At 45.8% G+C, this 27939-nt stretch overlaps 1 protein-coding gene across 1 annotated transcript in view; it reads right to left on the bottom strand.

Annotated features, from left to right (window-relative positions):
- LOC144505017 (glutamate receptor 1-like) overlaps window positions 1-27939 on the bottom strand; it is a 224252-nt gene that overhangs the window by 122382 nt on the left and 73931 nt on the right. Inside the window, exons 3-5 of the mRNA XM_078230666.1 lie at window positions 7625-7864; window positions 2651-2835; window positions 210-263 (exon numbers count right to left, since the gene is read on the bottom strand). Coding sequence (XP_078086792.1) covers window positions 210-263; window positions 2651-2835; window positions 7625-7864 — 479 coding nt within the window. The remainder of the gene's footprint in view (window positions 1-209; window positions 264-2650; window positions 2836-7624; window positions 7865-27939) is intronic.

The raw sequence follows: 27939 nt of genomic DNA, 5'->3' as shown, positions 1-27939 counted from the left end.
CAGTCAGGGACCCAAGCTGGGAATCGAACCCAGGTCCTGGCGCTGTGAGGCAGCAGTGCTAACCACAGTGCTACCGTGCCATCTTTTCAACAATTTGCCCACCACTGTGGCTCGACTGGCTGCTGTGCGATTGTTTGGATCATCCCTTTCTCCTTATAGGAACAACAATGCATTAATATCCCTGTGGTAAAGTTGTGACGTAAACCTACCAGGCTGGCGAAGATGTACTGATATCCTCGGATGTGCTTTCCAATGTTGATGATCTGAAAATGCAGAAAATACAACACATTCTGTTACTTGCGTCAAAGCCAGCTCAAGGTTTGTCCCATGTGATGGGTGTGAAAATATTAACCATCTACACGGACAGCAAGCTTCTTAAACCCAGCCTCCTGGTCCCAGAACTCTGCTCCATCTCCGAGAACTGGGAAAAGATGGAGTGACTCTGAGGAAATGTTGCACAGAATTAGACATCAGCTTCAAGGAGGGTTAAATGGGAGCCGGGTGAAATGAGGTGAAATAACTGCTGAGATAACTCTGAAGCCCACGGCATCACCTGCCACAGCAGAACAAATAGACAGCACTGCCTGAGGTGTGAGAAATGTAAGACCACAAAATGATTGAGCAAAGAACAACTTAAACCTTGGGCTTTTTGCAGACAGAGAAATTGGCTCATTTCCCATCAGAGATCTCCCCTTCCATCAGTTCACATCAGCAAGGACAGGCTATTCACTGATCCCGCTATCAATAAACATTTACCCTCATGAAGCATGGGAAAGGGCACAAAAACACTAATTCCATGGACACACATTCTTGCACACAGAATTACTCGCACACCGACTCACTCACACACACAGACTCACAGATACACACTCACACACACTCACTCACACACACCCCACACTCACTCACACACTCACTCACACACACACACTCACTCACACACACACTCTGTCACACACACACTCTCTCTCACACACACACTCACTCACACACACTCACTCACACACACACACACACTCACTCACACACACTCACTCACACTCACTCACACACACTCACTCACACACTCACTCACACTCACATACACACACTCACACACACACTCACACACACACACTCACACAAACACTCTGTCATACACACACTCTCTCTCTCACACACACTCACTCAATCACACACACACACACACTCACACAAACACTCTGTCACACATACACTCACACACACACTCACTCACTCACTCACTCACACACACACTCTCTCACACACACACTCACACACACACTCTCTCTCACACACACACTCACACACACACTCACACACACACTCACACACACACTCTCTCACACACACACACTCACACACACACTTACTCACACACACTCACACGCACACACACTCTTTCACACACACAGACCGACTCACATATACAGACTCACACAAACACATACTCACACACTCATGCACACACACGCACTCACACAGAGGCACATGCAGACTCACTCACACACACACACATTTGTGTGAAAGGAAATTCGGCATGTCAGCTACGATTCTCACCAACCTTTACAGATGCACCATAGAAAGCATTCTTTCTGGGTTGTATCACAGCTTGGTATGGCTCCTGCTCTGACCAAGACCGCAAGAAACTAAAAAGGTCGTGAATGTAGCCCAATCCATCACGCAAACCAGCCTCCCAACATTGACTCTGTCTACACTTCCCACTGCCTCAGAAAAGCAGCCAGCATAATTAAGTACCCCACGCACCCCGGACATTCTCTCTTCCACCTACTTCCATCGGGAGAAAGATACAAAAGTCTGAGGTCAATTTCCAACCGACTCAAGAACAGCTTCTTCCCTGCTGCCATCAGACTTTTGAATGGACCTTCCTCGCACTAAGTTGATCTTTCTCTACACCCTAGCTATAACTGTAACACTAGATTCTGCACCGTCTCCTTTCCTTCTCTAGGAACAGTATGCTTTGTCTGTATAGCATGCAAGAAACAATACTTTTCACTGTATACTAATACATGTGACAATAATAAATCAAATCAAATCAAAAACACACCCTAGCTCATTCTCTCCCTAATTTACCTTGAAACGAATTGATTTATTTTTAAAGTGAACCACATTGCTGTGGGTCTGGAGTCACATGTAGGCCAGACCAAGTAAGGATGGCAGATTTCCTTCTCTGCAGGGCATTAGTGAAACAGATGGGTTTTTACAATAATTGATGCCAATTTGCTGGTCACCATTACTTAGACCAGCTTTCAATTCCACATTTTAATAATTGAATTTAAATTCCACCAGCTGCCATGGTGGGATTTGAACCTATGTATCCAGAGCATTAATCTGGGCCCCTGGATTACTCACCCAGTGGCATTACCAGTACATCACCATCTCCCACTGTCGACAGGAGGAGAACTTCTTAAAGTGAGTGGTTCACAACTGGTAGGACTTTTCAATATAGTTGGCCCTCCAGGCCGATCCCTAACTCAACAGCTCTCCCATCGCCACCTCCACCTCATCTCCAGATTGACCCACCCCCTTCATCAATCACCCCCCCTCCACTTAGCCACTCCTCCTCTGATTACCCTCTTTTCCGATTGCCCCCCCCCCCTCAGTTGCCCAGTGTCTGTCCCAGTGTCACCTGATTCATGATGGTGCTGAGTTTATCCGCCTCGCAGTCGATGATGACGTGCCGATCCTTTCTCTTGTCCAGGTCTTTGAAGAGCATCCGATAACCTTCTTCAGTGGTGGTCTCGACACTGACTGCTGTCACCTGCCAGTTTTTCTCCGCCGCCGTGTCTAGCACTTTCTGGAGGACGGACAATCCTGAACAGGAATAAAAAACGTCAACCTTCAACAGGGAATTTGCCATCAAGCCCAAGGAACATTCAACTGGTCTTTTAATACTGATCACTGAGAATTATTTTGTTAAACTTCAAAATCTTCCCATTTTCAATTCGCTGTGTTCTCTCTGAGTACAGATGAGAAAAATTGAGACAGAGATAACATTGGCACTGGGAAATACATGGAATAATAAAGATTGTTACAAAGATGCAGAAAAAACCATGGAATTACACACAGAAATACTGAACTTTATAAAGACCTGAGTTTTATATTTTAAAATGGGCACAAACCCCGAGGGTGGGTCATGAACGTGCAGTTAATCACTGGCAGCAATGGCTGTATGGTGTTTCTCTAAGGGACAATGGAACTTCTCCCTGTGTATCCAGACAAGGTATTTCCAAAAGCATCCAAAGACTAATTGTCATTCCACCTTGAACACCCTGAGCGTAATTGCCTAGACTGACTAGCGTATTCTAGTTTCCTCTTGGAATATACAAAGGAGGGGGTTTAAAAATCTGCTCTGTGTGTGTGTGCGTGTGTGCGCATGTGTGTGTGTGTGCATGTGTCTGTGCGCACGTGTGTGTGTGCACGCGTGCGTGCATATGTGTGTGTGTGTGCACCGCGTGCATATGTGTGTGCGTGTGTGCGCACAAGCAAATGTGTGTGTGTGCGCGCATGTATGTGTGTGTGTACACGTGCGTGCATATGTGTGTGTGCTGTGAGGATAAGCAGCTGCAAATTTCCCACACTAAAGGGTGTGTGATACAGTGACCTGAAGCAGGACTCTACAAAAATAACCAGGAATATCTAAAACTCTCTCTCTGACTGTGAAACTAACCAGCCAGCAAAAGGATTACAGTTGGAAAAAAAGAACTGAGATTTCTCTACCAAACCACAGAACACCTGAACCAAAGAATCAACTATTTGACTGCAGAAGTCAACTGTTCTGGAATCAATTTGTAATGACCGCAACGCTTCATCATCTACTCCTCGCAACTTCAGTACTTTCCAGATAACCTTTATTTATATTTACTTACTATCGAACACAGTTCTTACTTCTAAATCTGTATGAACGTAAATGCATGTGTTTTACCATTTCTCCTTCCCTTTTTAATAGTTAATAAGCTTACTTCATCTTAACTCAGCCTGGGTAAATTGGCAGCTTTTTATATGTAACCATTGGGTCTGGAACAGCTATCCAAGAGAAAGGGAACCTTGTTAGATTAAATCTTGTTGCCTCCAGCAGAGGATGTGTTGAACAAAGACAAGGAGCCAATTGTGATACATATAAATGATTTGGAAGAAGGTGATATATATAAATGATTTGGAAGAAGGTGTAACTGGTGTAATCAGCAAGTTTGCGGATGACACGAAGATGGCTGGAATTGCGGATAGCGAAGAGCATTGTCGGGCAATACAGCAGGATATAGATAGGCTGGAAAATTGGGCGGAGAGGTGGCAGATGGAATTTAATCCGGATAAATGCGAAGTGATGCATTTTGGAAGAAATAATGTAGGGAGGAGTTATACAATAAATGGCAGAGTCATCAGGAGTATAGAAACACAGAGGGACCTAGGTGTGCAAGTCCACAAATCCTTGAAGGTGGCAACACAGGTGGAGAAGGTGGTGAAGAAGGCATATGGTATGCTTGCCTTTATAGGACGGGGTATAGAGTATAAAAGCTGGAGTCTGATGATGCAGCTGTATAGAACGCTGGTTAGGCCACATTTGGAGTACTGCGTCCAGTTCTGGTCGTCGCACTACCAGAAGGACGTGGAGGCATTGGAGAGAGTGCAGAGAAGGTTTACCAGGATGTTGCCTGGTATGGAGGGTCTTAGCTATGAGGAGGGATTGGGTAGACTGGGGTTGTTCTCCTTGGAAAGACAGAGAATGAGGGGAGATCTAATAGAGGTATACAAGATTATGAAGGGTATAGATAGGGTGAACAGTGGGAAGCTTTTTCCCAGGTCGGAGGTGACGATCACGAGGGGTCACGGGCTCAAGCTGAGAGGGGCGAAGTATAACTCAGACATCAGAGGGACGTTTTTTACACAGAGGGTGGTGGGGGCCTGGAATGCGCTGCCAAGTAGGGTGGTGGAGGCAGGCACGCTGACATCGTTTAAGACTTACCTGGATAGTCACATGAGCAGCCTGGGAATGGAGGGATACAAACGATTGGTCTAGTTGGACCATGGAGCGGCACAGGCTTGGAGGGCCGAAGGGCCTGTTTCCTGTGCTGTACTGTTCTTTGTTCTTTGTTTGTTCTTTGTTCTTTGTACCCCTCCACACCCAGGTCTGGAATAATTTTGGGGTTATCCCAGGCAGACGGTAAAAAAAGAGGAGTGTTGCCCGGATCAGCAACCTTTGGGAAACCTCACCTGGGGCTGGTTGGAACAAGATGTTAAAAGCAAATTGTGTTTGAGGAACTTGATTCGGTTCTTGGATGAAGTAATGGAGTTGATGAGGGAAGTGCAGTTCATAGGATCATAGAGTCCCTGCAGTGCAGAAGAGGCCATTCAGCCCACTGAATCTGCACTGACTCTTGACAGAATATTTTATCTAGGCCCTCACCCCTGCACTATCCCTGTAAGTCTGGTGTTGGTGTTAACCTGGTGTTGTGAGACTTCTTACTGTGTCTATCCCTGTAAGCCCATACATATCCCATGGCTAATCCATCAAACCTACACAGCTTGGGACATTCAGGGGCAATTTAGCATGGCCAATCAATCTAATCTGCACTTCTTTGGGCAGTACGGTGGCACAGTGGTTAGCACTGCTATTTCAGGGTGCCAGAGACCCAGGTTTGATTCTAGCCTTGGGTGACTGTGTGGCATTTACATGTTCTCCTTGTATCTGCGTGGGTTTCCTCTGGGTGCTCCAGTTTCCTCCCACACTCCAAAGATGTGCAGGTTAGGTGGATTGGTCATGCTAAATCATGTCCCAAGATATATAGGTTCAGGAGATTCGTGGGAGAAATACTTGGGGTTATGGGGTAAGCCTGGGGAAATGTCGGTGCAGACTTGATGGACAGAATGGCCTCCTTCTGTACTATAGAGATCCTATGATAGCCACTAAGGGGCAACTTAGCATGGCCAGTCCATCTAATCTACACATCTTTGGACACTAAGAAGCAATTCAGCATGGCCAATCCCCTACCTAACCTGCACATCTTTGGACACTAAGGGGCAATTTACTATGGCCAATCCACACAGCATACACATCTTTGGATACTAAGGGGCAATTTAGCATGGCCAATCCATGTAACTTGCACATCTTTGGACACCAAGGGGCAATTTAGCATGGCCAATCCATCTAACCTGCACATCTTTGGACAAAAGGGGAAATTTAACATAGTCAATCCATCTCACCTACACACCTTTGGACACTAAGGGGCAATTTAGCACACGTCTTTGATATTGGCATATGGACTTTAAAGAAAGTTTGATAAATTGCCATATAATAGACTTTTTAAAATAAAAAAACCCTTGGTATTAAAGACACAGATAAAACTGGGATACAAAATTGGCTAAGAGACGGAAAACAGAGAGCAGCAGTGAACAGTTGTCCCTCTGACTGGAGGGAAAGATGCAGTGGTGTTCCCCAGGGATCAGTATTGGGATTGCTGCTCTTTTTGATATGTACAATGACAGACTGGGTGCACAGGGAAGAATAACAAGTTTGCAGATGAAATGAAACTCAGTGTAGTAAACACAGAGGAGGATAGTAACAGACTTCAGCGGGGAGACATAGACAGACTGGTGCAATGGACAGACACGAGGCAGAAAACATTTAACACAGGGAAGTGTGAAGTGATAGATTTTGTTAGGAAGAATGAGAGGAGGTATAAATTTAAACAGAACAATTTCAAAGGAGATGCTGGAACAGAGAGACTTGGGGCTGTATGTACACCAGTCTTTGAAGGTCTCATTGCGAGTTGGGAAGACTGTTAAATAAAATTCTGCTCTGTTAGTCATAAAATCATTCAATCATAGGACCATACAGCATGACAGGAGGACAATGTGCCTGTCACATCTCTCTCTGAGAGAGCTATCCAATTACTCCCACTCCCCGTAGCCCTGCAAATATCTCCTTTTTAGTCAGACATGACGCACCTTTAACAAATCCACACTGACTCTCTTTGATTGGCAGACTATAGAATCATAGAATCCTACAGTGCAGAAGGAGGCCATTCAGCCCATCGAGTCTGCACCGACCACAATCCCACTTAGGCTCTCTTCCCGTTAACCCACATATTTACCCGACTAATCCCCTTGACACTAGGAGCAATTTAGCATGGCCAATCCACCTAACCCGCACATCTTTGGACTGTGGGAGGAAACCGGAGCACCCGGAGGAAACCCACGCAGACACAGGGAGAACATGCAAACTCCACACAGACAGTGACCCGAGCTGGAATTGAACCCGGGTCCCTGGCGCTGTGAGGCAGCAGTGCTAACCATTATGCCTCTGTGCCCACATAGCTAATATGTATTCAGGTTCTCAGTCACTCAGTGTAAGAGGATGGACTCTCATCATTTCCTCAGAACCAACATTAAAAACAGAAGGGCCTGTATTTTCCTAGTTTCTCCCTTCTCATCTTAAAAAAAAAGTGATTCTCACTCGCGATTCCTGAATCGGGAAAGCCCCGAGGTATTCATGAGTGATCGGTAATATTCACAGAGATGTTGTAATGCTTACTGTGATTAGAGTAATGGCTACCGCGAGGGTTGTATAATGCTTCTATGTAGGATGGGATGAAAGTTTATTTACCGCGATCAGCATCGTAAATATACACAAACTTCTGCCATTTGTAATGTTCGATGAGGCTGAGCAGGGCATTCTGAAGGTCAGGTCTCATCTGAATGACAAACTGGTTGGAGGTATCGACGGGGAAGCTGGGAGTGATGAACGAGAGGTGCAGAGCTCCGCAAAACGAGGTGAGTGTGTTTACCGTCTTCCTGTCGTAGAATCCAAAGATCGCGTAGACCCCGCGAGCAAACAGCGAGCAGACTGAAAGAGAAAACGCCAAATGACATTCTGCCGCTCACAGCAAATCAGAGGCTTGGTCTGGGAAAGTACAAATCTATTTGGAAATAAGAAGGTGTTAAACATCAGCAGCGGGAATGTGGAGTCAGTCAGCATCTGAGGGATAAACATTTCCGCTGGGATCCTTGTCACAGCAATCTGGGTCCGACAATCAAAACCTAATGAGTAAGCAATGAGTCAAACTTTGAACTGCAACTCCCTGCTGCTGCTAAATGATCAGATTGCTTGTCTGCTCTCCAATACAACATGGGACAGGAAGTTCCTCAAATTAAATAAAGTTAAGTTAAAGTTTATTTATTAGTATCACAAGTCGGCTTACGTTAACACCACAATAACGTTACTGTGAAAATCCCCTGGTCGCCACACTCCAGTGCCTGTTCGGGTACACCGAGGGAGGATTTAGCACGGCCAATGCACCTAACCAGCACATCTTTCAGACTGTGGGAGGAAACCGGAGCATCCGGAGGAAACCCACGCAGACACGGGGAGGAAATGCAGACTCCGCACAGACAGTGACCCGAGCCAGGAATTGAACCCGGGTCCCTGGCGCTGTGAGGCAGCAGTGCTAACCACTGTGCCACCCACGGTGATCGGCCTGCTTCTCTGCTCTCCAGTTGGACACTGGCAGGAAGTTCCTCCAATTAAATATTGGGACGATTGAAGCCACTGGGACGAATCTTTCCATTCCGCCCGCCACGGGAATTGTAGCGGGCAAGGGGCGGACCATGGGAAGGTCCGTTGACCTCGGGCGGGATAGTTTGGTTTCGGGGTGACCGTGGCTGGAAAATCCCCCCCATTGTCTCCCTACCAACCCATTCCATTCCTCTTTTCTGGCAAATACCTGTCGCTGAATCAGACTGTTCACAATCTTGACATGATACTTGATTCCAAGATGAGTTTCTCACCACATAACTGTGCCATGACTAAGACCACCAATCATCTCCTCCATAATATCTCCGTACTCCGACCCTGCACATTTGCTGCTCAAACCCTCATCTATGTCTTTGTTATCTTTAGAATTGGTTATTCCTCGTGAGCCTCGCTTACATTCTTCCCTCAGTAAATCTGTGGAGAGTTGGGGGCATGGTGGCAATGTTACTGTGCCAGTAATCCAGAGGCCTAAGCTAATGGTCAGGGAACCTGGGTGCCAATGGCAGCTGGTGGAACATCAATTAACAAATCAGGAATATAAAGCTAGTCTCAGTAATGGTGACCATGAAACGATCACCGAATGTTGTAAAAAAACCCCATCTGGTTCACTAATGTCCTTTAGGGAAGGAAATCTGCCGTCCTTACCTGGTCTGGCCTACATGCAATTCCAGAGCCACAGCTGATTCTTAACTGCCCTCTGTAATGGCTGAGCAAGCCACACACTTCAAGGGCAATTAGGGATGGGAAACAAATGCTGACTTTTCCGGTGACACCTGCATCCCATGAAAGAATAAAAAAACTCGAACCCAAAACCTTGCTGCCCCCTTTCTTTACTTGCTCCCAGTGCTGTTCCCACATGACCCCTGTGTTTGCTGACCTACATTGGTAGCCTCTTAAGCAACATTTCGATTTTAGAATCATCATCCTTGCTTTTAAATGCCTTCATAGCCTCAGCTCACCCTCTTTCTGTAACCCTCTCCAGCCCATAACCTCCCACGATGTATATGCTCACCTGATAAGAACATGAGAACTAGGAGCAGGAGTAGGCCATTCAGCCCCTCGAGCCCTTCAATATGATCATGGCCCTGAATACACTCAACAACTAACCATTCTCTGCTCTCTGGTTTAGAGAATTCCAAAGATTCACAACCTGGTTTGCAAGGCAATGTCTCCTTAGCTAAGTCCTAACTGGCCTCAGCATCTATCCTGCCAAGTCTACTCTGAACCTTACAGGGTGAAATTTGTTCACTTTTGACATCGATTCCTTGGGGGCAGACAATAATGCGGTTCACTACTCGCTTGGTTTGCACAATGTTCTTTCATGATAGCAAAGAGGGACACAGTGGACGGGAGTTTCTGGCTGCGCTCACCCCAAGACTGGAAATTCCCACCTTTGATTTGATTTGATTTGAGTTGTTATTGTCACGTGTATTAGTATGCAATGAAAAGTATTGTTCCTTGCACACTATATAGACAAAGCATACCGTTCATAGAGAAGGAAAGGAGAGAGTGCAGAATGTAGTGTTACAGTCATAGCTAGGGTGTAGAGAAAGATCAACTTAGTGCGAGGTAGGTTTAGCATGGTTCACCGAATTTTCTGTCCCGCCCGCCACAGGAATCGTAGTGGGCAGGACGGGAAGATTGCGCCCAGTGTCATTGGGCAGATAGTGACCCCTCAGTGCTCCCTGCCCCTTCGGAATGAAGATAAGGCTGAATAGTGCTTCTTCAAATGAATCTCCCATTCTTTCACAATGGGATGACCTCTCATTCTTCCAAACTCCCATTCTACTCAAATTTCCTCAGAAACCAATCCTCTCATTCCCAGAATCAACCCAGTGAACTCTTGTTGCACCCCATTTCCGGAAGTATACATTTCCTTGGTGGCCAGATCTGTACATAGTAGCTCAAACTGTGATTCACTAAATTCTCTTGCACCCTCCTGACATGTCCAGTATTTCTGGACTCTGCTTATGGATCTTCAAGAAGGGATGTTTTACTGAGGCCCTCTCAAAAAATTCCATGGCATTATTTCGAAATGGAGCGATGGAGTTCTCCTATAGAACCACAGAGAGGTTAGAGTGCAGAAAGAGGCCATTCAGCCCATCGCTCTGCACTAGCCAAAAAAGAGAAAAAAGATATTAGCTGCCAATTTTAATCCCACAATCTCCCCAGTGCCTTGGTGCCAGTTTTTTTTACTCACTCGTGGGACATGGGCATTGCTGGCTGGCCAGCATTTATTGCCCATCCCTAGTTGCCCTTGGAGGGCAGTTGAGAGTCAACCACATTGCTGTGGCTCTGGAGTCACATGTAGGCCAGATCAGGTAAGGACGGCAGATTTCCTTCCCTAAAGGACATTAGTGAACCAGATGGGTTTTTACAACAATCGACAATGGTTTCATGGTCATCGGTAAATTATTAATTCCAGATATTTTTTTATTGAATTCAAATTCCACCATCTGCCATGGCAGGTTTCGAACCCGGGTCCTCAGGATATTAGCTGAGTTTCTGAATTGATAGTTTAGTGATAATACCACTAGGCCATTGCCTTCCTTCTAATGACCTTCTGGTCATTTATCCCACAGTCAATATCACGGAATTAGATGGCTTGTCATTTATTTTGTTGTGAGTGGAATCTCCCCATGGGAAACCTGGTTTTCCCTGATTCCCACATTATAATCGTGACTAAAGTACTTCATTGGCTGCGAATTGTGAAAAGGGTCAAATAAATGCAACTTCATTCTTTTTATTTCATGAGGACTCTTCTCCCCAACCTGCCCCCCCAACCACCCCGCCACACACTCTGGAACAGAACGCCCCAGGGTCCTGGACTCCCCCAACCAGAGGAAATGATTTCCCTCTATCTACCCCATCAACTCCTTCAATCACCTTAAACACCTCGTTCGATTTCCCCTCAATCTTCTAAACTTGAGGGAGTACAAACTTAGTCTATGTTACCTGTCCTGATAGTTTAACCCTTTTAGCCTGTGCCTCATCCTGGTGGATCTTTGCTGTGGGGCCGATGTATCCTTCCGGAGAATCACTGCCTCGAGCTGAGCATATCGACTTCAGATGCAATCTAACCAGAACCTTAATGCCTCTTTGTACTCTAACCCTCAAGATTAAACAGGGATGGATTAAAACGGCATGGTGGCACAGTGGTTAGCACTACTGCCTCACAGCGCCAGGGACACGGGTTTAATTCCGGCCTCTGGTCACTGTCTATGTGGAGTTTGCAAGTTCTCCCAGCGTATGCGTGGGTTTCCTCCGGGTGCTGCAGTTCCCTGCCACATTCCAAAGATGTGCAGGTGAGGTGGATTGGCCACGCTAAATTGTCCCTTCATCGCAAAAGGTTTCAGTTAGATGGATTAGCCATAGGAAATCTGTGGGGTTACAGGAATAGGTCAGAGGAGTGGACCTGGGTAAGGTACTCTGTCAGAGAGTTGGTACAGACTTGATGGACTGAATGGCCTCCTTCTGTACTGATTCTATGAAAATGATGTAGTCCAGTTTCAAGCTGACACTGAGATTTCGTCCCATGTAAACACTCTGAACCTTTGCGTTAATACCAGACATTTTCACACATATCATCTGACCCAATCCTCTTAACTGGAGTATTTTTTATCCAGTACACACCTAACAATTGAGTGATGAACTAAAATCATCGTAAACTGATTCCTAGAATCTAAGTAACAGAACAGAAACAGTCCATACTGCTGTTTATACTTCACTGGAATTTCCTCCCATCTTTCTTCATCTGACTCCATCATCGTAACCCTCTATTCCCATCCCCCCTCATAAGCTTAAGTTGTCTCCCCCACTAGATCCTTCTCAAGGCCAATTAGGGATGGGTCATAAATGCTGGCTTCCAGTGACACCCACATCCCGTAAATGAATACATTTCTGAAAAATTGCATTAAGCTATTAATTTCATCCACTTCCTGTGTTAGTTCCACATTCTCACCAGTCTAGGCCAAGATGTTTCTACTGAATTTTCCATTTCAATTCTTGCTGACGATCTGATATTGATGTCTTGTAGTTTTGTTCTTCTCCACAGTAGGAAACATTCTCTATCAAAGGTCTCTGCTGTCAAAACCTTCCATAATTTTAAAGTCCTCTATTTGGTCACCCCCCTCAGTCCTTCAAGAGAAAAGGCCGAGGCTATTCATTCTCTCCTGAAAAATTTCTGGTATCATCCTTTGTAAGTATTTTTGGCAGCCTTTCCAGCACCTCAGTTTATTTTTTGGGAAGTAGGATTACAGGCAGCACTCCAGTTGTGGCCTGACCACAGTATGGAGCAAGTTTATGATTCTATGAACTTCTTTACTCTGCAGTTGAACCCAGGTCCAGCTGAGACTGAAGCATGCCCAATCAAATTGAAACCAGCTGCTATATTATCACAAGCTTGTAAGTGTCCTAAAAACTACTCTGAGTTTATTCATGTGTAAGATGAAAGATAAAAGCCATGTTAATCATTCGAGTCTATGTGATTCTCGACTTCAACTCTGTTCCCATCGAGTGCTAAATAGTTTTCAACCAGTACTTCACTCTGAGCTTTGGGCATAACCTCCTGCGAACTGTTCTCAAACAGGCTGGGAGTTAATGTTGGATCCCTCAACTTTAACCGTGGAAGGGTGGATACTGTAATACTGCCTCTACTGTGAGCAGGCACAGGTTCCAACTAATCTCCTCATGCCTTTGTGATGATTGGGACTGGGGCAAGGATTTGACAGAGGTTCAGGTCAAAGGCACATTAACCATTTTACCAATGTTTAACAAGCTCAATTGAGTGAGTCCATTCACATCAAATTTCCCTTAAAATGTCAACCTTTTCACTGTGTCGCAAACTTAACCTGAGGCATTTCCCAAGCACGGATTAATTGATTGCTTGGCTGAACAACTCCATTCAGTTTGCAAGCATGAACGTGTTCTTTAATTCTAACTTCCAATCCCATTCCCACTTGGAGCACTCTGTTCTTTAATATTAACTCCCATTCCCATTCCCACTCGGAACTCTGAGCTTTAATACTAACTTCCATTCTCATTCCCACTCAGAGCTCTCTGTTCTTTAACACTAATTCCCATTCCCACTCGGAGCTCCCTGTTTTTTAACACTAACTCCCAATCCCATTCCCATTCAGAGTTTTCTGTTCTTTAATACTAACTCCCAATCCCATTCCGACTCGGAGCTCTCTGTTCTTTAATCTAACTCCCAATCCCATTCCCACCCAGAGCTCTGTTCTTTAATACTAACTCCCAATCCCATTCCCACTCGGAGCTCTCTGCTCTGATCCTCCAAGTAAGAAGTTTAACAACACCAGGTTAAAGTCCAACAGGGTTGATCCTCCTAAACAGCTCAACAGGAGTTTGAGGAACTGTGTTTCATGTGTCAACCGGCCATTTCGCCTTCTCCAATCAACATCAAGTTCAATCACTTCAGATTAATTCTCTTCAGGTGACAGAGATTGCCAATCGTTCTATCCTTCATTTAACCTCTCCTGCCTCCCAACCGATCACAGACTTTCCCCGTCTTCTTCCCTCTCCTCGCCCTCTGGGTTTGTGGAAAAGCCAAGCACAGCGCTAATATTTTCCAGTTCTGATGAAATTTCATCTGCCTAAAACACTGGCCAGAATGTTTATGTCCCTTACCTCCGGGGAGTGATCTGGGTGGCAGGCAGGGCATAAAATCAGGTGGTATGGAAAGGGTCTGTGCCCATTGCTACCAGCCTCCACCAGCGGAAGGGAAGGAACTGGGTGGCCTTCCCAACCTTAGGCCAAGGCCCTTAAGTGGGGGAACTGAGTGGACCCCCTCCCACCACCCTAGTATTTTACCAGTGGCAGGGAGTGATGTGGCTAGGCCACCAGTTAATTTGTGGTCGGTCTGGCTGTGGACTCATGAAGGATCCCTCCTATTTGAGTATCTTCGACCCAAAAGAGGTATCCCGCCATGGTGACCCCTTTTCCCTGCTTGTTCCCACCTGCCTGACTAACTGCCCCATCTACCTTGCAGTTGGCTTCCATGCTGCTCCACATGGGGGTCTAGCTGCAGTACCGGCAGTGGCCACTGTCCAGAGTGGTGCTGCTGAGGCAGATGACCTGCTGGCTCTCTGATTGGCTGGCAGCTCTGGGGACGAGAACATCCTCCCTGACAGGGGTGGAAACCACGACCTTCGACACTTAACAAGGCGGCAGTAAGGACACAGGGTCACCACCTCCGTGAGAACATTCCAGGCCATTAACAGTTTCGATCTCCACAGACACTGCCTGACTGCTGAGTATTTATCGTATTTCCGGTGTTCATTTTGGATAAAATTCTGTTGCTCAAGGACTGGAGAAAGGTTCACGGTCAGGAGTTTGGGTTCAATTTGATCATTTCAGCTCCTCTTAAACTTGTCCACTGATAGTGCCAATCACAAAGACAAAATTACCCAAAGTACATTCCAGCCAATCAAATCATTAATGAAGTATAATCACTGTTCCAATGGGAAAAAACTTGGCAAACAAGTTGTGCACAATGGGGTCACACAGCAATGCAGTAATAGCCACATAGTCTGTTCTTCTGGGGAAAGATCCTGTTCTTCGTCAGGCGAGTGGGGTCATTTAGGCTAGCGATAACATTGGTTTAATATCTCATTTAAAAGACAGTATGTATGTCCCTCAGTCAGTCCAGCACTCCACCAGTACTGTCCCTCTGATGATAGAGGATTTTCTTGATATGTGTTTCAACAGTATAGCATTCCCACAGGCCTGCCCTTCCCTCAGTGCTGCCCCTCTGAAAGTGCAGCACTCTCTCAGTACTGACCCTCTGACAGTGCAGCACTTCCCCAGTACTGTCCTTCTGATAGTGTGGCACTCCCTCAGTACTGACCGTCTGACAGGGCAGCACTCCCCCAGCACTGACCCTCTGACAGTGCAACACTCCCTCAGTACTGCCCCTCTGACAGTGCAGCACTCCCTCAGTACTGACCCTCTGACAGTGCAGCACTCCCTCAGTATTGACTCTCTGACAGTGCAGCACTCCCTCAGTATTGACCCTCTGACAGTGTAGCACTCCTTCAGTATTGCCCCTCTGACAGTGCAGCACTCCCTCAGCATTGACCCTCTGACAGTGCAGCACTCCCTCAGCATTGACCCTCTGACAGTGTAGCACTCCTTCAGTATTGCCCCTCTGACAGTGCAGCACACCCTCAGTAACACACTGGCAGTTTCAGCCTAAGTTATAGGTTTGTATGTGGAGTGTGGGGTCTGGAGTCCATCACCCTCTGACTCAGAGATAAAGCACTTTACCCATTAAGCCATTCTGTCGACATCAAGTGAGGCAGTGTTCCGATAAAGCAAGTAGAAGCAGAGATAAAAATTCTCTGCAACAGAATGTTTTGTCGCATTCTGATTGAGCATCCTCACCAGATTGAGTCCTGTGTCCTGTCTCTGACCACTTAGCTTTGCATGAATTACTGCCTGAATTGCTGCGACTTGGCTCCAGTGAACAACTCTTGTTTGTCATTCTTCTCTCGCTTGCATTTCTGATGCATCATTTGAAGCTTTGTTCCTGTGTCCAGGGTCCCTGACAGCTGGGAATGTGATCTTACATTTCACTCTCTGCTCTTTAGTATGCAGCATGCAACAGCCCGTCAGTCACTGCATAGCTTCAACAATCACCAACCACTTCACCAGTTGGCCACTTCTAGCCTTGGGTGTCTGTGTGGAGTTTGAGCGTTCTCCCCGTGTCTGCGTGGGTTTCCTCCGGGTGCTCCGGTTTCCTCCCACAGCCCAAAGATATACGGCTTAGGTGGATTGGCCATGCTAAGTTGTCCCTTGGCATCCAGAGATGTGTAGGTTAGGGGAAATTAGTAGGGTAAATACGTGGGGTTATGGGGATCGGGCCTGAGTAAGATGCTCTGTCAGAGAGTCGGTGCAGACTCAATGGGCCAAATGACACCGTAAGATATCGGTGCAGAATTAGGCTATTTGGCCTGTCAAGTCTGCTCCGCCATTCAATCATGGCTGATAATTTCTCAGCCCCATTTTCCTGCCTTTTCCCCGTAAGCTTTGATCCTCTTACCAATCAGGAATCTATCTATCTCTGCATTAAATATACTCAATGACCTGGCCTCCCCAGCTTTCTGTGGCAATGAGTTCCACAGATTTACCACCTTCTAGCTGAAGAAATTCCACCTCATCTCGGTTCTAAAGTGTTGTCCTTTACTCTGAGGCTGTGCCCTCAGATCCCAGTCTCTCTGACTAATGGAAACATCTTCCCCATGACCACTCTATCCAGGCCTCCTCTGCACTGTGGAGATCCTATTCTATGAAACACAGAGAGGGATCAAAAGTTACCGAAGTTGGGTTAAAACTTCTTTTGGGTTTGGATTCTGTCGCTGGTGTCTGGTTCCTCAACAATGTAATCAAATCAGTCGCAGAATCAGTGGCAACCTTAGCTAACAACCTGTGTTGCAGGTGCATTACAAAGATACCAGGGTTTTAACCAGGTTGTGGCTCGCCTCTTCAGAGGCTGAATGAGTCTTCTATGTAGTCAAGGTGAGGTGTTGGAGATTTGAGAGTGGATGAATATTCTGAGGCTTTGCTTCTGAGTTCAAGAACGTTTTACACAGGACTTTCCTTCATCAGATTCAGGTGCGTGATTGGGTGGGATGTACATGGACCGCGGAAGGAGATTGAAGGGCCGAGGTCAAGTTCACTCCAGAGACTTGTGCAGAGAATCTAGTCTGACATTCCCAATGCCGCACTGAGGGAATGCTGCACTGTTGGAGATGCCACCTTTCAGTTGAAACCAAGGTCCCTTCTGCCCTCAAAGACCTGATGACGCTACATAAAGAAGAGTTCTTTCTGGTGTCCTGGACAATATTTATCCCTCAACAAACCTCACGGAAAAGCAAATAATCTGGCCATTACCACACTGCAATTTACAGGATCTTACTGTGTGGTAATTGGCTGTTGTGGTTGCTACGTTACAACAGTGACTACATTCCAAAAGCAGGTGATTGGCTGTTGTGAAAAGTGCTGTATCAATGTGAACACTTTCTTGTTACCCTGGCGTTTCTGGGATTGGATTGTTATCGGAAAGGGATTGCATTATTGGAATGGGATTAGATTATGTTAAATGTATATTCATTGTGTTTAACTGTGTGCAGTTATTGGACATTAATTGGTGATACACTTGCATCCTTACAAATAGATACAAACATAAGTTGGGTTCGGAGATGTATGTTTGTAATGTGTAACTCTATAAATCAATATAAAAATATGTAACGATTGGCTGCAGTTCTAAACTGTACCAAATGGCTTTCTGGAACATTTTATTGAGATGGAATTATATTTTTAATGTGGCTTTGTGTTTTTTTGGGAGAGGATTATATTTTTGGGATGATATGATATTGATTGAGTCATACAATGTTGGGATGGGATTGTGCTTTTAGAACCGGATAGTATTTACATGATGAGTTTATCTTACTGTGATAGGATTGTGTTTTTGGGATGGGATTATATTACTGGGTTTATTTTTTTGAGGTGGGAGTGCATTAAAGTTTTAAAATTTTATTTATTGGTCACAGGTAGGCTTACATTAACACTGCAATGAAGTTACTGTGAAAATCCCCTAGTCGTCACACTCCAGTGTCTGTTCGGGTACACTGAGGGAGAACTTAGCACGGCCAATGCACCTAACCAGCACATCTTTCGGACTGTGGGAAGCAACCGGAGCACCCGGAGGAAACTCACGCAGACACGGGGAGAACTCCGCACAGACAGTGGCCCAAGCTGGGAAGCAAACCCGGGTTCCTGGCGCTGTGAGGCAGCAGTGCTAACCACTGTGCCACCGTGCTGCTGTGGGATTATATTCTTGGTATTGTGTTATTTGTTACCTGAGGGGGCAGAAGGATATGAATGATTTTATACAGATTTCCCACTGAACACTTTGACCCTAACTGAGCTTTGCTAAACAAAAGGCAGCAGAGACCAATTTCACAGGAGTTATACCTGGCCTGTCCTCCTAACGGAGACGATGGTCGATGGATTTACATGAGTAAGAGGATTTAAAGTGGTCTAGAATAGTATGCTTGAATATCAGCCTGGCTATCTGGTGGAAGGACAATGCTGACAGGAAGCCCCACCCAACAGGAAAGCTAAGCACCACTTAGCCCTGAGTCCTCTCAGCATTGAGAGTCCATACTCACTGGGTGAGATTTTCCAGCTGTTTCTGCTAGCGGGACCTTCTAGTCTCACTGATGGCAACCCCCCCCCCCCCCCCCCCCCCCCCACCATGGTTGCCGCGTGGTGGAGGGTGTGAACAATGTTAACCGAAGGAGGACCAAAAGATCCCACTGCCTGCCAATGATGGAACGCCTCCGTCACCGCAAAACACGCTGTGGGAGAGGGAAGGAGGTGGTTGGGGGGGGGAGGAATCCCGCCGATAGTCATTACAGCAGAGAATGAGGCCATTCGGCCCATCGAGTCTGTGTCAGCTCTCTGCAGAGCAATCTAATCAGTTCCATTCACCGTTCTGTCCCTGTAACCCTGCCAGTTTATTTCTCTGAATTCCTCATCCAGTTTACTTTTGAACTCGTTGACTGTCTCCACTTTTACCCAGGCGGGGAGTGATGTTAAAGATCACTTTTGAGATAAATTTAATTTTGAGCTTTGTGCAATGCAACTGGCACAGCTGGATAGTGTTCACCAACACGTGAGGCAACGGCTCGTCCAATGGCTTCTCCATCAGCCAGGCTGGTTTGATAGGGAGAAAAATCAAATTTACCAAAGGCATGAGGAAAATAAAAAGATACATTATTCTGTTTGGTGCAGAAAGAGAATCAGGATATGCAAGCCAGCAAAGACTGGAAGGATTTGCTTCAGCTCCCCAGGTGATTGGATCCTCAGAGGCCAATTTGCAACAAATCCCAATCCAATATTCACATGACATCCATCGTTAGACACAGAGGCAGCAATTTCCACATTCCGCATGTGCACTCTGGGTATGAGCGAGAGAGAAACCCCACTGTGTGCGGCTCAGTATTTCGCACAATGGGAGATATCAGCAGCCGGGAATCCCCGCTGACAGCACTAATGAGGGTCAGGTTCTGTGAAGCTGCTGTCAATATAAGGGAGTACTTCAATTAGATGAAATGCTATGTATAAATTATTAAATAAATCTAACAGTGGCAGAAAGGAAAACAACACGGAGGGAGGGGGAGGCTGGGGGGTGAGGTGGTAGAGCTCACATAAATAAAACAAGTGGTGATCATGTTTGATGGACTGCTGAGTTATCGTGAACATCAGACTGAGATAACGGCACTGAATTCCCAGTCTAATCTCCTCAAAATCCTGTTACTTTCTACCGCACATTTCCTGAATGTTTCTTCCATTATTTCTGCCTTTCGATATGATTCTGTTATCAGTGTTGGTCTCCCACTTGACTCAGTTTTGATCCTTCATGAAATTTTCTCCATCTTAGAATCATAGAATCATACAGCGCAGAAGAGGCCCTTCAGCCCATTGAGTCTGCACTAACACCTGAACTCCCACCTAATCCCATCTGCCAGCACTTGGCCCATAGCCCTGAATGTTATGATGTGCCAAGTGCTCATCCAGATACTTTTTAAAGCTTGTGAGGCAACCCGCCTCCACCACCCTCCCAGGCAGCGCATTCCAGACCGTCACCACCCTCTGGGTAAAAACGTTCGCTCACATTTCCCCCCTAAATTTCCTGCCCCTCACCTTGAACTCATCTTCACTCCATCTCTCAGAATTGCTCATTTGGAGAGCTGGTTCAGACACGATGGGCTGAATGGTCTCCTTGTGCACCATAACAATTCTGTAATTCTCAGCCACAGCCCTGTGGGTAGCACTCACACCTTAATGTACCCTTCATTAACTGCAATATTACTGGCAGCGATGGTGGTGCAATGGTAATGTCACTGGACTGGTGATCCTGTGGTCCAGGCTCTGAGGTCATGGGTTCAAATCCCATCATGGCAGCTGATGGAGTTTAACTTCAATCTATAAAGTCTGAAATATAAAGTCAGTAATGGTGAGCATGACAACTACCATCAATAGTAAGGGTGAATATAGGCCTGATCCAACCCAGCAAGAACACTGAGCACCACTTAGCCCTGAACCCATCTAGTTCATTAATGTCCTTTAGGGAAGGAAATCTGCTGTCCTTACCTGGTCTGGCCTACATGTGACTCCAGACGCACAACAAATGTGGTTGACTCTTGACTGCTCTCTGAAATGGCTGAGAAACTCACACAGGTCAAGAGCAATTCCGGATGGGCAACAAACGCTGGCCTTGCCAGTGACACCCACGTCCCAGGAAAAAGCAAAGAAAACAAAAATACACTTTTTTTAGATTTTCGAATCCAACAAGTAAATTTGACCATTGAATCAAAGGGTTGTGTGATTGAGATTCACACCAGAGGTGTGGACTAATAATGTAGGCGGACACTTCCACTGCTGTTCTGCAGAAATGCTACACGGTTAAACTATCTACATCTGTCCTTTGGTGTAAAATAACTCACAGCCGCTATTTTGGAGAGGAGCAGGATCAGCGAGGGTGAGCGTGGAGTGGCAGAGATGGGGTGGTGAGGAGAGGGTCACAGAAGAGGGGAGGGGGTGGTTCTACAGCAAGAACAGGAGGATGGCTCTTCGTTGCATAACCCCACCTGCCCAGCCACCCCCATTTTCTCAATGTCACGTCTCTCGCTCAGACGTTAAGCACCTTTGAACAATGGATTCTCCCTGTAGCCTGTCAGCAAACCTGGCCGGGGTTTGCTTTCTGTGGTCCCTGCAATCTAGGCCCCTGCCCACCACAGGGTGAATACCAACGATGGCAATATGAGGCCTTTAAGAGGACACTAATTGCCCACATGAGCTATTTATTGCTTTTTCACGAACCCGATGAAGGGGGGAGGTGAATCATGAGGGGCTCTTGAATATTGGGAAAGATCAGAGAAGTGAGACTAACTAGATTGCTCTTAAAGGGCCAGTTCAGATTTGATGAGCAGAATGGCCTCCTCCTTGTTGTACTATTTTATGATGGCTGCCCAATATTTATTCCACAAACAACATCAGTACAAATAGATGCTCTGCATGCTCACTGCTGCTTTTGGAATCTTGCTGTGCACAGATTATTCCTTTTCCTGCAATACAATACTGACTGCGCCTCCAAAGCTGTCAAGAACTTTAGGACGTCTAGTGGTTGTGAAAGGTGCTATCTAAATGCAAGTACTTTCCTCTTTTCCACATGCCGCTTACAAACTGATTCAAGAACCGATGTTAATTCTCCAGTCTCTTCACAGCCTCTGGAACTCTCCCTTCCAGCCCTACCTTTCAGCCTTTACTGATTTACTGTAGAACCCATACCCCTGCTCCGCCATCAAACCTCTCACCCTCTGGAAATCTCTGGCAAAGCCTTGTTCCTTTTCAACCCCACTATCATGATCCATCTCTCACCATGACTTCAATCAGAACTGCTGCTGGGCTAATGGCCTAGGTCTCCTCATAGAACATGCTTGGATTCCTGACATACATCATATTCATTATTAACCAAAGTCTTGAATCAGTTTTACTCCCAGTTACTTAAACAAAGGCCAATTTTCTAGCATTTCTTGCACTGAATGCATCATTTGTGAAATCACACTGGGAGTGAGTTCTTCAGGGCTGCAAATAAAACCTTTAATACCTGTTTAACATTAGCAAAGAGAAAACAAAACAAATGACACAAGATTGCGCGGTGCTGGAATAACATAATAGCTGGAAACTGAATGAAACATTCTCCAGAGAACAACTTCATGTAAATTGTGGCAACTTGAGTAAACCCCCAATTATCAGAATGTACACCAACGTGAACCTCATTTGCAGAGTGAATCCCAGTTATCAGAATGCACCTCTGTCGTGTGGTCGAACCCAATTATTAGAGTAAACCCCACGCACCCCGGACATTCTCTCTTTCACTTCTTCCATTAGGAAAAAGATACAAAAGTCTGAGGTCAGGTACCAACCGTCTCAAGAACAGCTTCTTCCTGGCTGCCATCAGACCTTTGAATGGACCGACCTCGCACTGAGTTGATCTTTCTCTACACCCTAGCTATGACTGTGACACTATATTCTGCACTCACTCCTTTCCTTCTCTCTGAATGGTATGCCTTGTCTGAATAGCGTGCAAGAAACAATACTTTTCACTGTATACTAATACATGTGAAAATAATAAATCAAATCAAATCAAATCCCAGTGACCAGGACGTGTCACAGGAACCCAAGAGATAGAAGCCAGATAGAAGCCAATCTCTTTCTAATTTCTTTTGTCTTCAGCTCTGATGAGGGTCATCCAGACTCAAAACGTTGGCTCTATTCTCTCTCCACAGATGCTGTCAGACCGGCTAAGATTTTCCTGCACTTTCTGTTTTTGTTTGAGATTGAAACAGGAGTTGACCATACAGCTGGTCAAGCCTGCTCCACTATTCAATACAATCATGGCTGATCTTTCAATTCAACTCCACTTTCTCCCCAGCTCCCATATCCCATGATTCCCTGAGAGACCAAACAAGTGTCTACCCCAGCCTTGAATGCATTCAACAATGCAGCATCTACAACACTCTGGGACAGACAATTCCAAAGTTTCAAAACTCTTTTGAGTGAAGAAATGTCCTTCAGCTAAGTTGTAAACAATCAGCCTCTTATCCAGAGACTGTGCCCCCGTGTTCTAGATTCCCTAGCCCGGGAAAACAATCTCTCAGTGTCTATCCTGTCATCTCCTTTCAGAATCTTCAATAATTTCATCTCTTATTCTTCTAAATTCCAGGGACTAGGCCCAATTTACTCAGCCTCCCATCATAGGACAATTGTCTCATCCTGGAAACCAATCTAGTGAACATTCACCAACACCAGTCAAGTCTACCCTTCCTTAATTATAGAGACCAAAACTAAACAAGTTATTCAAGATAAAGAGTGGGATTTCCCGGCCTGTGCATTCCAAGACCAGAAATTCCCGCCCGAGGTCAACGGACCTTTACATAGCCCACTGAGTTTTCTGTCCCACCTACTACGATTCCCGTGACAGATGGGATGGGAAAATTCCACCCATGGTTTCATTACGGCCAAAGTGAATATCGTCGCATTTCCCCACATTACACTGAGGGGTGGCACGGTGGCACAGTGGTTGGCATAGAATCATAGAATCATAGAATCCCTACAGTGCAGAAGGAGGCCATTCGGCCCATCGAGTCTGCACCGACCACAATCCCACCCAGGCCCTACCCCCACATATTTACCTGCTAATCCCTCTAATCTACGAATCTCAGGACTCTAAGGGGCAATTTTTAACCTGGCCAATCAACCTAACCCGCACATCTTTGGACCGTGGGAGGAAACCGGAGCACCCGGAGGAAACCCACGCAGACACGAGGAGAATGTGCAAACTCCACACAGACAGTGATCCGAGTCGGGAATCGAACCCGGGACCCTGGAGCTGTGAAGCAGCAGTGCTAACCACTGTGCTACCGTGCCGCACTGCTGCCTCACAGCGCCAGAGACCTGGGTTCGATTCCCAGCTTGGGTCACTGTCTGTGCAGAGTCTGCACGTTCTCCCTGTGTCTGCGTGGGTGCTCCAGTTTCTTCCTTCAGTCCCAAGATGTGCAGGTTAGGTTGATTGGTGATGCTAAATTGTCCCTCAGTGTTAGGGAGATTAGCAGGGTCAATAAGTGGAGCTACGGGGATAGGGGCTGGGTGGGATTGTGGTCAGTGCAGGCTCGATGGGCCGAATGGTCTCCTTCTGCACTGTAGGATTCTATGATTCATTTGCCGTCTTGTTCCCCACTAGCTTAATCCATTTGGAAATGCAGATATGCTACTTTCCCAGTTAACAGAGCAAAATGCAGTAATCAGTATGAATTCTTGTCAGAGTGAATTCCATTTTTCAGATGTGCTCCAGTTACCAGGGCAAACCCATTCTCACACACTGCAGCGCTTGTAACTGTATCTCCTCTCAGCTGTCTGTCTGAAGGAGAACACAACCAACTTCTCACATCTCTCCACATAACTGAACATTGGTTCCTGTCTTTTAATATCCCTGAGAAACAGACTGTTGGCACAGCTCATGTCACGATCACACCAGTAACACATGGGAACCTGCCTTAGATCTGCCACCCGCCAGCGCAGGTACTCACACCTGGGAGGGGGGGAATGAACTTCAGGAGGTGGCATTGGGTGAGTCACATTTCAGAGGTAGGAGAGAACAAGTGATAACTGCCTCTGATTCAGTTTCAAAGCTGAACTGCTCTCAACCCTTCACCTGGCACATCAGAACATAAATAACAGGAGCAGAAGAGGGTTACTCAGCTGCTCAAGCTTGCTCCGCCATTCAACAAGATCATGACTGAGCTTTGACTTTAACTCCAGCCTCCTAAATTATCCCCATACTCCATTATTCCCTCAGTACTCAAAAATCTACCAGTCCTGCTTTGAATAATCTCAACGACCAATCATCTACAACCCTCTGAGATAAAGAATTTCAAAGATTCACATCCTTCTGAGTGAAGAAATGTTTCCTCATCACGATGATTCATGATTCTAGACTCTCCAGCCAGGGGAAACATCCATCCTTAATCTTCTATTCTCAGTTAAAACTCCAGAGAATACAGGCCTAGTCTACTCAATCTCTCCTCAAGGGACAATCCTCTCAACCCAATAATCAGTCTAATAAACCTTTGTGGCACTCCCTCATAAGGCAAGTATATCCTGTCTTAGATAAGGAAACCAAAACTGTACATCATACATCAGCTGTGGTCTCACCAAGGCCTTATACATAGGAACATAGGAATTAGGAGCAGAAGCAGGAGCAGGAAAGATGTTATTAAACTGGAGGCAGTGCAGAAGAGATTTACAAGGATGTTGCCAGGACTCAAGGGGCTGAGTTATCGGGAGAGATCGGACATGCTAAGGCTTTTTTCTTTGGAGCGTACGAGTCTGAGGGGTGACCTTATAGATCTTATATAAGATCATGAGAGGCATGGATAGGGTGAATGCACTCAGTCTTTTACCCAGAGTTGGGGAATTGAGAACTAGAGGGCATAGGTTTAAGTTAAGAGGGGAAAGAATTCATGGAAACCCGAGGAGCAACATTTTTACACAGAGGGTGGTACGTATGTGGAATACATATGTGGAATATGCTGGAGGAAGTGGTTGAGGCAGTGACATTGACAACATTTAAAAGGCATTTGGACAGATACATGGATAGGAAAGGTTTAGAGGGATACGGGCCAAATAAAGGCAAATGGGGTTAGCTTAGATGGGCTTTATGGTCGGCATGGACCAGTTTGGGCCAAAGGACCTGTCTTCATGCCGTAGATTCTATGATTCTATGAAGTAGGCAAATTCAGCCCTTTGAGCCCGTTCAATCAGATCATGGCTGATCTCTCCCTGGTCTCAAATCCACTTCCCCACCTGGTTCCCAGATCCCTCTTTCCCTTTTTTCATTCAAAATATATCTGTCTCCCTCTTGAAACTATTCAACGATTCAGACTCCACCGCGCTATGGGGCAGCGAGTTCCACAAATTCACCACCCTCTGCGTGAAGTAGTTCCTCCTCATCCCAGTTTTAAATCCACCGCCTCACAACACTATACCTGTGACCTCTTGTTCGAGATTGCCCCATAAGAGGAAACATTTGGTCTACATTTACTTTATCAATCCCTTTTACAATTTTATATACCTCGATCAGATCCCCTCTCATCCTTCTAAACTCTAGAAAATACAAACCCAAATTGTTTAATCTCTCCTCATACGTCAACCATTTCATCCCCGGAATCAATCTAGTGAACCTCCTTTGAACTGCCTCCAACATCACCACATCCTTCCTCAAATAACAAGACCAAACTGGACACAGTACTCCAGATGTGGTCTCACCAACATCCTATACAACTGCAACAACACTTCTCTATTTTATACACTAGTCCTTTTGCAATAAATGCAAATTTACATTTGCCTTTTTTATTGTGTGCTGCACCTGCAGACTGACTTTCTGCGATTCATGAACATAGACACCCAGATCCCCCTCCCGGTCGCATTTTGAATCTGCTTTCCATTTAAGTAATAATTTGCCTTTCCATCATTTCTGCCAAAATGGACAACCTCACACTTATCCACATTAAACTCCATCTGCCAAATTTTGGCCCATTCTCCTGGCCTATCTTTTATCTATCGTTAGAATCTTTATATCCTCTGCCTGCTTTCTGACCTATTTTAGTATCATCCACAAATTTTGTTATGTTACACTCTTTCCCTGCTTGCAGATCATTTGTATAGATTGTAAACAGTTCAGGTCCGAGGACTGACCCCTGTGGCACCCCACTGGTTACATTTTACCAGCCAGAGAAGGACCCATTTATCCCGACCCCCTGCTTTCTGTTAGTCAGCCAATCCTCAATCCAATCTAGTACTCTGCCTCCAATCCCCTGCGATCTCAACTTCTGGTTCAGTCTTTTATGCGGCACCTTGTCAAGTGCCTTCTGGAAGTCTCGATAAGCCACATCCATCGGCTCCCCACTATCCACCTTGCTGGTTACGTCCTCAAAGAACTCAAGCAAGTTTGTCAAGCATGACTTTCCCTTCATAAAGGCATGCTGACAATGGTGGAATGAGCTTTGTCTTTCCAAATGCTCATTCATCTCTTCCTTAATGATTGATTCCAGCAACTTCCCCATCACAGAGGTCAAGCGAACTAGCCTATAGTATCCTACTTTTTCCTCTCTCCCAAGTTTCCCAAGGAAATCTGGTTTGCTTTGAACAATAACATTTCCCAATCTTTCATTTAAAAAAATTCTGTTCCTCTATTTTTCCTGACAGAGCGGATAACTTCACACTTACTCCCTTTGCCACACTCTAGCCCAATCACTTAGATTGTCGAGATCTTTTTGCAACCTCTTTATATCTTCCTCACAGCTAATTTTCCATACCTAACTTTGTACCATCAGCAAATTGATTCTGCTCCCCCCCAACTCCACTTTACCCCCCCCACCGCCCCCCCCCCCCCCCGCCAATCGCCTACCATCCCCTCCATCTAAATCACTAACACAGGTTGCAAAGTGAGGAACGAGCACTGAAGTTCACAGAAATGTGCTAGTTGCAGCCTGCCAGCAAGAAAAATAATTGTTCATTCCTACTCTTTGTTTTCAATCCATTAAGCAATCCCCGATACATGGTAATATACCACAGTACTCTGGAATAGTTACAGCACGGGAGGCCATTGGGCCAGTCAAGTCTGTGCTGGCTCTCTGAAAGACAAATCCAGCCAGTGCCACTCCCCTGCCTTTTCCCCGTAGCCCTGCAATTTTTTTCCCTTTTCAGGTAATGATCCATTTACCTGCTGAATGTCTCAGTTG

The sequence above is a fragment of the Mustelus asterias genome, chromosome 16 (assembly GCF_964213995.1).
Source record: "Mustelus asterias chromosome 16, sMusAst1.hap1.1, whole genome shotgun sequence".
Classification (NCBI taxonomy): Eukaryota; Metazoa; Chordata; class Chondrichthyes; order Carcharhiniformes; family Triakidae; genus Mustelus; species Mustelus asterias.
The sequence above is the reverse complement of the archived record's forward strand: the minus strand, read 5'-3'. Positions and strand labels throughout refer to the sequence as shown.